The sequence below is a fragment of the Triticum urartu genome, chromosome 6A (assembly GCF_056163025.1).
Source record: "Triticum urartu cultivar PI428250 chromosome 6A, HENAU_Tu73, whole genome shotgun sequence".
Taxonomy (NCBI): Eukaryota; Viridiplantae; Streptophyta; class Magnoliopsida; order Poales; family Poaceae; genus Triticum; species Triticum urartu.
Window position 1 is genome coordinate 16478335 of NC_141878.1, and position 11718 is coordinate 16490052.

The 11718-nt window shown below is 41.4% G+C and overlaps 1 protein-coding gene across 1 annotated transcript; it reads left to right on the forward strand.

Moving 5' to 3' along the window:
• The first annotated feature begins 6707 nt into the window (after positions 1 to 6707).
• Positions 6708 to 11095, forward strand: LOC147963258 (histidine-containing phosphotransfer protein 1-like). Its single transcript, XM_087527122.1, has 6 exons — positions 6708 to 6846; positions 6962 to 7092; positions 7203 to 7271; positions 8992 to 9063; positions 10078 to 10151; positions 10666 to 11095. Exons 1-6 carry the CDS (start codon positions 6790 to 6792, stop codon positions 10695 to 10697), a joined length of 435 nt encoding a protein of 144 aa, XP_087383248.1. The 5' UTR covers positions 6708 to 6789; the 3' UTR covers positions 10698 to 11095.
• Positions 11096 to 11718: the final 623 nt, after the last annotated feature.

Below are 11718 nucleotides of genomic sequence, written 5' to 3' on the forward strand. Positions count from 1 at the left end.
GCAGCTGCATCATGGTGGGAGAATTTTCTGCACATGCACCCCAACGAAAGTGATATAACCTGGGATGATTTCAAGGAAGGTTTCCGTGGTGCACACATTCCTAAGAGTATTATGAAAATCAAGAAGAGAGAGTTCGATGACCTCAAACAAAGGAACATGACAGTGTCAGATTACAACGGTCAATTTACTCTATTGTCTCGCTACGCCAATGAAGAGCGTATGACTGAAAGCAGGAAGATGGAGAAATTCCTTGACGGTCTGGCGCCCGCGCTTAAATGCCAACTGGTCGTGCACACTTTTCCAGATTTTAAGACACCAGAAGAGCACACGGAACATCTCAGGATTGTGCTAGGGGAACTCCGGAAACATCAATTGTATGTCAAGTTCAGCAAGTGCGAATTTTGGCTAAGACAAGTAGGTTTTCTAGGCCACGTGCTGACCCAAGACGGTATTGCAGTGGACCCGGAGAAAGTCAAGGCCGTACTTGGCTGGAAGTCACCAGCCAGCGTAACGGACATATGAAGTTTCTTGGGAATGGCAGGATATTACCGCAGATTTATTGAAGGATTCTCCACCATAGCCAAGCCAATGACGCAGTTACTCAAGAAGGACAAGAAGTTTGAATGGACAGAAGCCTGCGAGAAAAGTTTCCAAGAGCTAAAACGGAAATTAACGACAGCACCGGTATTAATTGTGCCAGACATACACAAGAATTTTGAAGTGTATTGTGACGCATCCCGAAAGGGACTCGGGTGCGTGTTGATGCAAGAAGGCAAGGTTGTCGCATACGCTTCAAGGCAACTTCGCAAGCATGAGGAAAATTATCCCACTCATGACTTAGAAATGGCAGCAGTCATTCATGCACTCAAGGAATGGAGGCATTTCTTACTTGGAAATCGATGTGAAATATACACGGACCATAAAAGTCTCAAATATATTTTCACACAGCCAGAACTAAACTTACGGCAACGACGCTGGTTGGAATTGGTGAATGATTATGATGTTGGTATCCACTATCATCCAGGAAAAGCAAATGTAGTGGCCATGCTCTTAGTCGGAACCCCAGCTCCGACGAAAACAGTCTGCAAAGCTTGAGACCTGAATTCCGACAAGAATTTGCCAAACTCAACTTGTTAATGATCACGGAAGGCACCATATCAAACTTGGAAATACAGCCCGACCTTGTGGAGAGAATTAAAGAAGCTCAGCCTGGTCACCCCAGCATCGAAGGAATTAAAAGAAAGGTGAGTATGGGCAAGGCCTCAGAGTTCGTCATAGACGATGGAGGAATATTATGGTACGGAGACAGACTCTGCGTGCCAAATATAGAGGACCTCAAACAGCAAATTCTAGCTGAAGCCCACACCGCCCCATATTTGATCCACCCTGGAGGAACCAAAATGTATAAGGATATTCAGGAAAGATTTTGGTGGCACGATATGAAGAGGGACATAGCCACATTCATTGCATGTTGCGATTCTTGTCAACGCATAAAAGTTGAACATCAAAGACCAGCCGGACTACTGCAACCAAGCAAAATACCTGAGTGGAAATGGGAGGAAATAGGGATGGATTTCATTGTCGGACTACCTCGGTCACGACACGGGAATGATGCCATATGGGTCATCACCGATAGATTAACCAAGGTGGCACATTTCATTCCAGTGAAGACGACCCACAACACTCGGAGGCTTGCCAGGATTTATCTCTCCCGTATAGTTTGTCTGCATGGAGTCCCGAAGACTATAATATCCGACAGAGGCACTCAGTTCGTCTCGAGGTTCTGGGGTCATCTACAACAGGCTCTGGGAACTCAACTGGCCTTCAGTACAGCATACCATCCCCAAACTGATGGACAAACTGAACGCGTAAACCAAATTTTAGAAGACATGCTGAGAGCATGTGTCCTCACCTATGGGACCAGTTGGGAGGAAAGCCTACCATACGCCGAGTTTGCATACAACAACAGTTACCAGGCCAGCCTGCAAATGGCACCCTTTGAAGCCTTGTACGGGCGGAGATGCCGTACCCCGCTAAATTGGTCAGAGACCGGTGACAGCCGTATCTTCGGTCCAGACATGCTCAAAGAAGCCGAGGAAAAGGTCAAGCTAATCAGGGACCGACTCAAGACCGCTCAAAGCCGACAGAAGAGTTATTACGATCGGAAACATCGTGAGGTCAGATTCGAACCCGGTGAATTTGTGTACCTACGAGTATCACCTATGAGGGGACTGCAACGGTTTAAGATTAAGGGGAATTTAGCACCAAGATTCATTGGACCATTCTGCATAGTGGCACGAAGAGGCACGGTAGCTTACCAGTTAGACTTGCCCGAAGAATTGTCCGACATCCACAACGTGTTCCACGTCTCCCAATTAAGGAAGTGCGTAAGCAAACCAGAGAAACAAGTATCCCATGAGAACATTGACGTGCAGCCAGACCTCACCTATCGGGAACGTCCAGTAAAATTATTAGAGGAGTCTGAAAGGAGGACCCGACAGAAAACCATCAAGTTTTTCAAAGTTCAGTGGAGCAATCACACCGAAAGTGAAGCAACTTGGGAAAGAGAGGATTTTCTTCGGGCAGAGCATCCACACTTATTTAAGGATCAGCTGAAATCTCGGGGACGAGATTTTTCCTAAGGGGGTAGGTGTTGTGACACTCCAAAATTTTCTTTTGGTTTTTAGCAAAAACCTTGTTGGTTTTTGAAGAGAGGCCATTTAATTTTTTTTCAGAAAACCTCTCTCTTAAAAACTTTCACCTTTGGCAAGGATTTTCATTTACATCCTTTTCAAATTGGGTGTTTGAATCATGGAAACTTTTCTTCTGAATTCTTCTCCTCTCAAGTGTATTTTTTTTGAATTTGATTATTTTCATTTAAAAGGAAAACCCTAGGAGTTTTTGGGGCTTCTCTCATTTTGGAACCACCCATGATTTTATTTTGCCTCATGTGGAGAGACCTCCCAAAACCTCTCCATCCACTTTGAAACAACCCAAACTTTCTGTCCAAACTAAAAAAAAAATCCATTTTTGGATTTTATTCCAATTATTTCTCTTTCCAAAATAATTCTGTCTTTTCATTTGAACCTAAGGGATTTACAAAGCAAGTACCCTAATGCCTTTGATCCTTGAGCCCAAACCAACTCCCCTGGATAGTCCTTAGTACCCACAACCTAGAACCCTCTTGATCCACTCTTCTTCTTTTCAAAATTTTCAAATTTCACTCACTGCAAGTTTGGACCAGATTTGCCAAATTTGGTGAAATTCATATCTACACTTCCCCAAAAATTCCACCAAAATTCAGACAACCTCTAGTTGCAATGAGAGACCACTCCACCAAAAATCAGCTCAAGGAAAAATCCCTAGAGGCCAGAATCATTCTGTCGAACACTTGGCATGCACTGTTTTTGTTCATATTTAGTAAATTCAGAGTTTCAGTGTCGTTTCCCTGACAGAACTTCAGTCACATGCCCACTGTGCATTTGGCTCGATGCTCGCAGTCCCTCCCTCTTGTCCGGAGCTTCACACGCACGCTTGGCGCCTTCCTGGCGTCGGTGGCGCCCTGGGCCGCCTGCGCCGGCGTGCTTTGCAGCGGCAGAACCACCGTAACGGCCGACAGGGGCAACACCATGGCAGAACGCCGTTCGGCACCGCCCAACCCTCCTGGTAGCTCCGCGTGGCCATCTCCTTGCCAGCGCACGCATGCAGCACCGTCGCCGTGGCCTGGCACGCGCAGAGCGCGTTCTCTGCCGCCAACGGGCCGTGCTGCCGTTCCGTCGAGGGCAGGCCGTAACCCTCCCTCCCGTGCTGAGTTGGACCCTGTAATGGCACCACTGCTCCACCTAGGCGATGCTCAAGCTCCTAAGCCGACCGTCCCGCCACAAGGTTGAGATTATAGTAACTGAAATATATGTTAGCTGCAATTTGCTAAAGGGTGATATGCTTATGATCTTATGGATGGAAGCCCTAGAGTTCAATTGCCAGGACTTTTTTCACAAGGTTAGTGTACTGCAGGCCTAGATCCTTATTTATGTTACTACAAAGCTTACGTTTTAGACTGCACCTAAGTTGACATGTTTCTATGGTCTACATTTTGCGGATTGGAGAGTTAGGATCAGCTGGCCCCGAGTGCAAAGAACTTCAAGAAACAACAATGAGTTGTTGATGGATAATTCAGCCGGCTTGCTTCTCTGTTTGCCAATTGTTTGGAGCTACGAGGGTAACTATTTACTGTATTGTGGTAGATTTCTTTTGCTCTGATAACTAATCTATTTTAAGTTTTTAACTGATTTCAGTGTCCTAAATCTCTAGTGCAAAAACTATAGCAATGGATGTGTTGCCCTTCAGAGGTGGTGCCGGAAGGATCAGGGGCGAAGCCAACATAGAGAAGGAGGCGATTGTGATCGCAGCTAAGGGAAGCAAAAGCACGTGGAGGGGCATTCCTCAGCCTACTGGTACATGTCATTCTTCCAGCAAGCGGCGCCAGTTCCAAAATGAAGATTTGCTTAATTGTGAAAGGATGTTTTGTCTCAAACTCTATATGGTCCAAGATATACAATCATTTCTTGAAAATCATATTACTTCCATCCCAAAAAGCTTGTCTTAGATTTGTATAAATGCGGATGTTGGTTCCCTGCTCTAGTTCTTGTAAGCTGAAAATCTGCGTTCTTTCTGCAGTATCTTTGTTTGAAGAGATTAACGGCTGGCAAAGACTAAGTCTCCTCTGGTGTGCATCAATCAAGGGTTACATGTAGTTCTACTTATGCCCAGCCCGGCAAGGTAGCGGGTATATATGGAAGAAGCTATGTTGTTAATCTGTTATATCGTGATTTAAGACCAGCAAATGGTTAGAATATTAACCCTCGGTTAGCATGGTATCCAATATGCCTAGATTGATGTAAATTGTTGCCTAGATTGATATAAGTTGTTACATTCACAGGCTATCTTCATGCAAACAGAGTTAGGCATTAACTGATGCAAGCTGGCTCTTCCAGATGGCATCTACTCTGTTTTCAGTGGTGGAAAAAATATATCTTCACAACTATATTGAGCCTTGAGCGTGTTCTGTAGACTGTAGTCCTTTCTTCAAATTTTTTTAAAGCTGGATGTGATACTGGATGGTCTGAATTATCGGCTGTCTAGGTTTTTTCTGCCCTGAGAATAGATCGCAAACTGTACCTGCATATTTAATAATTTTTGTGCACATTATGTTTTGCTTCCATGGTTTGTATGCTTTTGAACTATTCCTGTCTTCATTTAGGCATGGATGTGGTTCGCAACTCAGTACTTTATTTCGTTCTCCACAATATTGGCTGATAAATCAGTTAAGTGCCTGATTAATGCCTACTTGGTGGGTCATTGAGTATCTGATGAACTGATTTATTGGCCGATTAACTGCCGTTCACCTATTAATCCCCTACTCACCAGCCGATCAACAGCTAACGATTTCCTTAATATTGTCTTATTTTGCTATCTGTTAGCATACACGATGACAACGAAATTATGTCTTAATTTTTGTTCTCTATGAAATCCAGCCTATTCATATATGGTAGTTGATTGATTGATTTGCTGTATTGCTCAAGAGCTTTAGATAATGGACCATTTATTCATAGTTAATCATGTATTTGAGCTATTAAGAATTTATTTAGGATCTTACTTCAAGACATTTCGTGTCACAGGCCACTGTGGTTGTCTTGAAAGATTGTCCTCCCTCTGTATTAGCAATCTCTTAAATATGCGGGATTTTTCAAATCTGCGGGCATGCTGCAGGAACTCCTCATGAGAAGTAAGCACCCCTTTGGCTAGGTACTGGTTCTCTTATGCATTGAAGTTTATGCCCTTATTTTGTCAGACTTTGGTATATAATCGGGAGCACTTGGTGCCGTGCGAGAGAAACTCCTAGTAGTCCAATTCTATTTGGAGAGATTTTCATTTCTTAATGCCTCAGATCACTGTTAAGAACAATTGAAAGACATGGTTCGAAGCAATGATCACATGACAAGATTGCACCATCAATGTAGTTTACAAATTTTGCCATTGCTCTTGTATGCTCCCACACGCCGTAGCATGACATAACAGGGGACCCCTAAATTCATTAACCTTTCCTCTCCAATATATGGACGTAGTACATTCTTCATGAGATAATTAAAAGACTGGTGCTGTTGTATGCAATGCGAAGACCAGGCAGATGATCCCAATACGAAAGCCAAAGCTCTGCTATTCGGTCATTGCATCCAGACAAAATCAACAAGGCTCTCTGGTCTTTGCTCCAACATCCAACAGTTGGACCAGAGTATTATTAACTATCTGCCAGTGTTTGCCAACCTTTATAGCTTTGTTGAGTACTGCTGTCATTTTCGGTCTCTAGTAATGTAATGTAATAATTACATTACTAAAAAAATCCACTTAGCTGTAAACAGATGGGTAAAAGCTGGAACATGAGAGGTATGTAGTGATTTTTTTTTCTGAAAATAAAAGGTATCCAAAGAAACTATGTCTAACCAGTCAAATCAAGTAGGGCATTCAAATGATAAGAAAAAACAATCTAGAAAATAATCAAAAGTTGCAGTTTTCAGATGAGGAAGGACGAAAGAGATAATAAATGAGAGCTGTAAAGAGAAGGAAGGGTAGCCGTCCATTGCCATCCATGGCCATGGACTTGCAATCCAACTCCCCTATATATACGACACCTACTAACCCCAATCTCCATCCATTCACTCCCTATCCTCTCCTCTCCTCGCTTAGCTTTCTTCCTCCTTGGTAGCTCTAGTCTCCTTGCTGTGGGTAGCCATGGCGGCCCCGATGTTGAACCAGCTCAACACCCTCGTGGCCAACATGTTCGCCGCGGTAAAGCTATTTACTATTTTGGTGCCAATTATGCGGAAATTCATTTAGGTGGATAGGTAACGCGATATTTGTCGGGGAATTTGATGGTTTTGTTTTGTCTTTATTTGGTGGCTAGGGTTTGCTGGACGATCAGTTCCAGGAGCTGCAGATGCTACAGGAAGGGAGCGCCCCAGACTTCATCGTCAAGGTTGTCACACTCTTCTGCGAGGACGGCGAGCGTATCATCGGCGAGATCGCCAAGCTGCTGTACACAAGCTTCCTTTCCTTTGCTCGCCCGCCCGTGTTGTGTGATCCAACCATTAGTGTAGAGTGGTTAGTTTGATTTTTAGCTTGGGGATATGGTTGCTGTTTTTCAGAGACAAGCCATGTGTGGACTATGACAAGGTGAGCGGTTTTGTGCTTGAGCTCAAGGGAAGCAGTGCATGGTGAGCTCTTTTCTTCTTCTTTCATGTCCTCTTTGTATGTGATTGTGCAACAGTATAGGAATCGTGATTGTTTCGGTTCTTGACGTGCAAATTAGGTGTTTAGCTCCCTGCTCGATACATGGTAAGGTGTCCAATCATCTTGGGGGAGAATTACGGTCTGTTTCATCATTGTAGTGTTTTATGTCGTAGATCTGACAAGGATGGTCCATTTCCTGCATTGGTTGGACGACTCAACAGTATATATTGATGTTCTTTCGTATTAGTGCCACTTCTGGTCGATATGTGGAGGGCTGAGATCTGTTGGGCATGTTGCAGTGATTTACCATATAGATCCGACAAAAATTATCCGTCCCATACACATTGGGCAGCTCAACAAGTAGATCTTCCCATTTATTTGGGGAGAGGTGACATCCATTTGGCCGTTATACTCATTTAGATTTAGATACGACGAACAACTTTGTCGTCGTACTGTTTTGTGATTAAGATACGACAAGCCGATTGGCCATTGTATTGTTTTATGATCTGCATTCCAGAAACAGTTTGTCTGTTATATTGTTTTATGATTTAGGTCAGACAAACAATTAGGCCATTGTACTGTTGTGTGATATGCATCCGACAAACTGTTTGGCCATTATACTACTATATTATTTAGATCTGACAAATTGTTTGGCCGTTGTTACCGTTTGATGATTTGGATCAGACAAATATGATCTGCTTCCCATGAACCAGACAGCTCAATGAGTACTGTGGTAAGTGGTCCAGCCGATTAAAAAAATCCATTCAGTCATTGTCATGATCCGACATCGATAAAAAAACATCATATGTTCCACACACATCAAAAGGCTCAAAGAATCACTTCATCTCCTTTTTAAAGTGGGGGCTCCTATAATTAATTTGGGTAGGATTATCATACTGTATTTTATCGTCACATCATTCCATGACATAGATCAGAGAAACATGTTTGTTCAGCCATTGTCATGTTTAATAATTTAGATCTGTCAAATATTATATGTTCCGCACACATCAAGCGGCTCAAAGAGTAGCACCTCACATCGTGGGTCTCTTATAATTAATTTGGTGAGGATTATCATGCTCTCTTTTATCGTCACAACATTCCGTGACATAGATCAGAGAAACATGTTCCGCTGCATTCACATTACTTGGATGGTTTTGTACACTCGAGTTATCTTATATATTCAGGTCAATTGATCCCATTCGAACTAGTTGATAGTTTTGCAAGGTTAGCCTTTGTGTGATTATTAATATACATCAATAGTATTATCCTTAGAAACTAATATTATTATGCCCAAACTGTTCCCTTGCCTAATCAAGTTAAAGTCCATGTATGTTTTTGGTCTATACATGTGATTCTTATGGAATCAGAGGAGTAAGCCAATGAGTCACTACCGCTTTACTCGTAAAATATCTAGCTTATTCAAAGTCATTATCGTGGATTAGCACTTTCATTAGAGAAACTATACATATTTTCTATTGGATTAATGTTTCATATTGCATATGCTCTGGTGAAATAAATTGCTTTGCTTACACTGGGCTTTCATAGTTGTATTTAGTTGACCTCTTAACTCAGGTATAGATAATCATAGTGCTACATCTATTCGCTTAGGATTCTGAAGTGAAGAGATAGAACTGCAATTTTCATTTTCATTCATTAAAGCGGTTTTTGTGGGTCTTTCTGATTGTATGCTATTGCATATTGCAGTATTGGTGCTCAGAGAGTGAAGAACAGCTGCATTCAGTTCCATCAGTGTTGTCAGGAGAAGAGCAGAGATGGGTTAGTACCTTGTATCATTATGTCATACTATGGTATTTTCGTTCATTGTGTTACTGAAATCTCCATACTGAATGTGATGGCCTAGTGTGCTCTACTCATCTACTGTAACATATTTCCATATTTATTAGTGTTAGTATATTTTGATGCAATTGCATGTTCATTGCCTTTGTAAACTACTCATTTTATTCAGCCTGTATAGAGACACAGATTTGGGTGACTCCACTGAGCTTGTTGGGTTAGGAATATAACTGCGCTAGTACAATTTTCTAGTTAATCATATCCTAATGTTGTATTAAATGTAGGAACACTATTCCATGAATATTTAGAAACAAAAATTGAAGCGATAAGCTGGGTTCTCTTTACAACAGTGACGGCAATGCCCCAATTATCATAGCGTTTAGAGCTATAAAAGGGAAACTAAGTTTTGTCTTCTTCTCTGAATATTGCACATCTATACAATAAATAAACATATAACTTGTTGATGTTTCAGTCTTCCAATTGAAGCGATAAGCTGGGTTCTCTTTACAACAGTGACGGCAATGCCCCAATTATCATAGCGTTTAGAGCTATAAAAGGGAAACTAAGTTTTGTCTTCTTCTCTGAATATTGCACATCTATACAATAAATAAACATATAACTTGTTGATGTTTCAGTCTTCCAATTGATGTTACAAGCACCTTTTTACATGTAAGTTTTCAAAATAAAGGTGTCATTCTTTGTTAGAGTTACCCCTTGTCTTTGTTAGATTATTGTCTATGGACGCAAGTGTATATCTTGTTAAGCAAGTATGTCCAGGACTCCAGGGTGATATTCATAAGACCTCTAAATAAGCTGTTACGATAATTCTACCAGAGGAAAAAAAACTATGGAGGCAAATTGTAATGGGATGAGCATTTTTGGTAGTTTTTAATTATTATCATGTTTTTTTCATGAGCTGCTAATTATTAACACGTTTCTTTCGTGAGCTGCAAATGGGAAGGAGTTTCACAAGTTACTGGACTGTTTTCCTTGTAGGTGCCTGAACTCACTGGATTCTGTGAGGAACGATTTCTATGATGTGTGCAGCATGTTCATGCCACATGCTTCAGGTACTACTTTTAAAAAACTCGTCTTAAACTCTTTGTAGCATTACAGTAGTAAAACTGGAATGCGAAGGAGACACTTCTTATCCTAAAGTTTGCTTGATGTGAAAAACATTGAACGAAACAAATGAAAAGCTTGTTAATGAGATGAATGTAGTATTTGCAGTGCTAAAGTGTACTCAGAGAGTCAGAGGTACTAAGTTGTCTAGAGTAGTGTTTGGGACTACTGGAAATCTCAGTTGAAAACCTCTGTTGATAGATAACTGGTTTGCATATCTTTTATATATGAATATTAGCTTCAATGTAGCTCGAAAGGTCACTATAGTTTTGCATCAACCTATCACATCATTGATATTTGATACACTTCATGTCTTGCTTCATTGTCTGGATGATGGACATCCTTGCAAATACTCTGCGTTTAATTGTTTGGGCTGTAGTTCTTAGTAAAACTCATTTTCTTATATTGCAAGCATTTCTTAATGGGTTACGCAACTAACCTGTTGTTCTGTTTCTGGTGCAGCTGAGCCAGCAGGTCCAGGCCTTAATCCTTAACTCTAGACTTGAGCGATAAAGCTGGAGCTGCATGTTCTGATGGCACAACACCTTTGAAGTCCTAGAACATGCTCAACCTAGCTTATATAGCTTGGAGTCATTTGCTTATGTGGGGTCTGTAGCTGTCTGGTGGCAAGCTAATCATCTACTAGTATCGATGTCTTTGTTATCATCCGTAGTTTCGTTTGGAATTCTGAGTGGTCAAATAAAAAATTCAGCTGTAGCTGTTTTGTGGATTATTGGTGGTTAATATGGTGTCTTAGTTCTAGTCGGTTTGTTGTTCGTAGAAATGCAGCTGCAGTGTAATCTTTACAATATTGTGCCTCGTCGATCGGTGTACCGACTGTTGTGGTACATTGTGGAGAACAGATTTGATCTATCTATTTTATTTCATATTATTAAGACGAGGCAAACAAGTCACCACCTTTCATCAACTAAATAATTTCCTCTGCAGATTATACAGTATATACAATTATAGCGGATGATGTTTAAAGCCGATAAAAACTAAACATAACAAGTGTGCGAATGTCTGCATTAGAATGGGAACAATGGAAGTTGATCCAAACTAATCATACATTCTTACCAACCTACTAACTCAAGCAGCTAAGCGTGCATTTTGTAATGGTTGGAGCCTCAACTTCTGAACATCTGTTGCTTTAACAGGAAGATATCCTACTCTCGGTGGGGCAGCATATGCCTCGGATCTGACTGAATGGATGTTAGCTGGAGCAACAAGAATTTACTACAGAGAGAGTATATGAAGAGTATTCCTCTCTTGGCTTCAGATTAACTGCTTCCGGCCTCAGCTTTTAGAATCCACATGGAAAAAATGCACCAAGTTCGCATACAAGTATATTTAAAGGGCTACTAGTGTATTAAGTAATTTGATCTGAACTATGTTCATGCATTTGGTTTTGTTACCCCACAAGTTTGATTTCTTTGCGTTTCATCACATCCATCTTTACTGACCTACAGTACAAAAATTTGAATTGGCAGACGGCAACACCGATCCAAACAGGCT

Bases quoted from the DNA above. Each gene is read 5' to 3' on its own strand.
- LOC147963258 (XM_087527122.1), top strand. From the start codon at position 6,790: ATGGCGGCCCCGATGTTGAACCAGCTCAACACCCTCGTGGCCAACATG. The intron at 6,847-6,961 runs GTAAAGCTATTT...TTTGGTGGCTAG, and splicing joins TGGCCAACATGTTCGCCGCG to GGTTTGCTGGACGATCAGTT. The intron at 10,152-10,665 runs GTACTACTTTTA...TTTCTGGTGCAG, and splicing joins GTTCATGCCACATGCTTCAG to CTGAGCCAGCAGGTCCAGGC.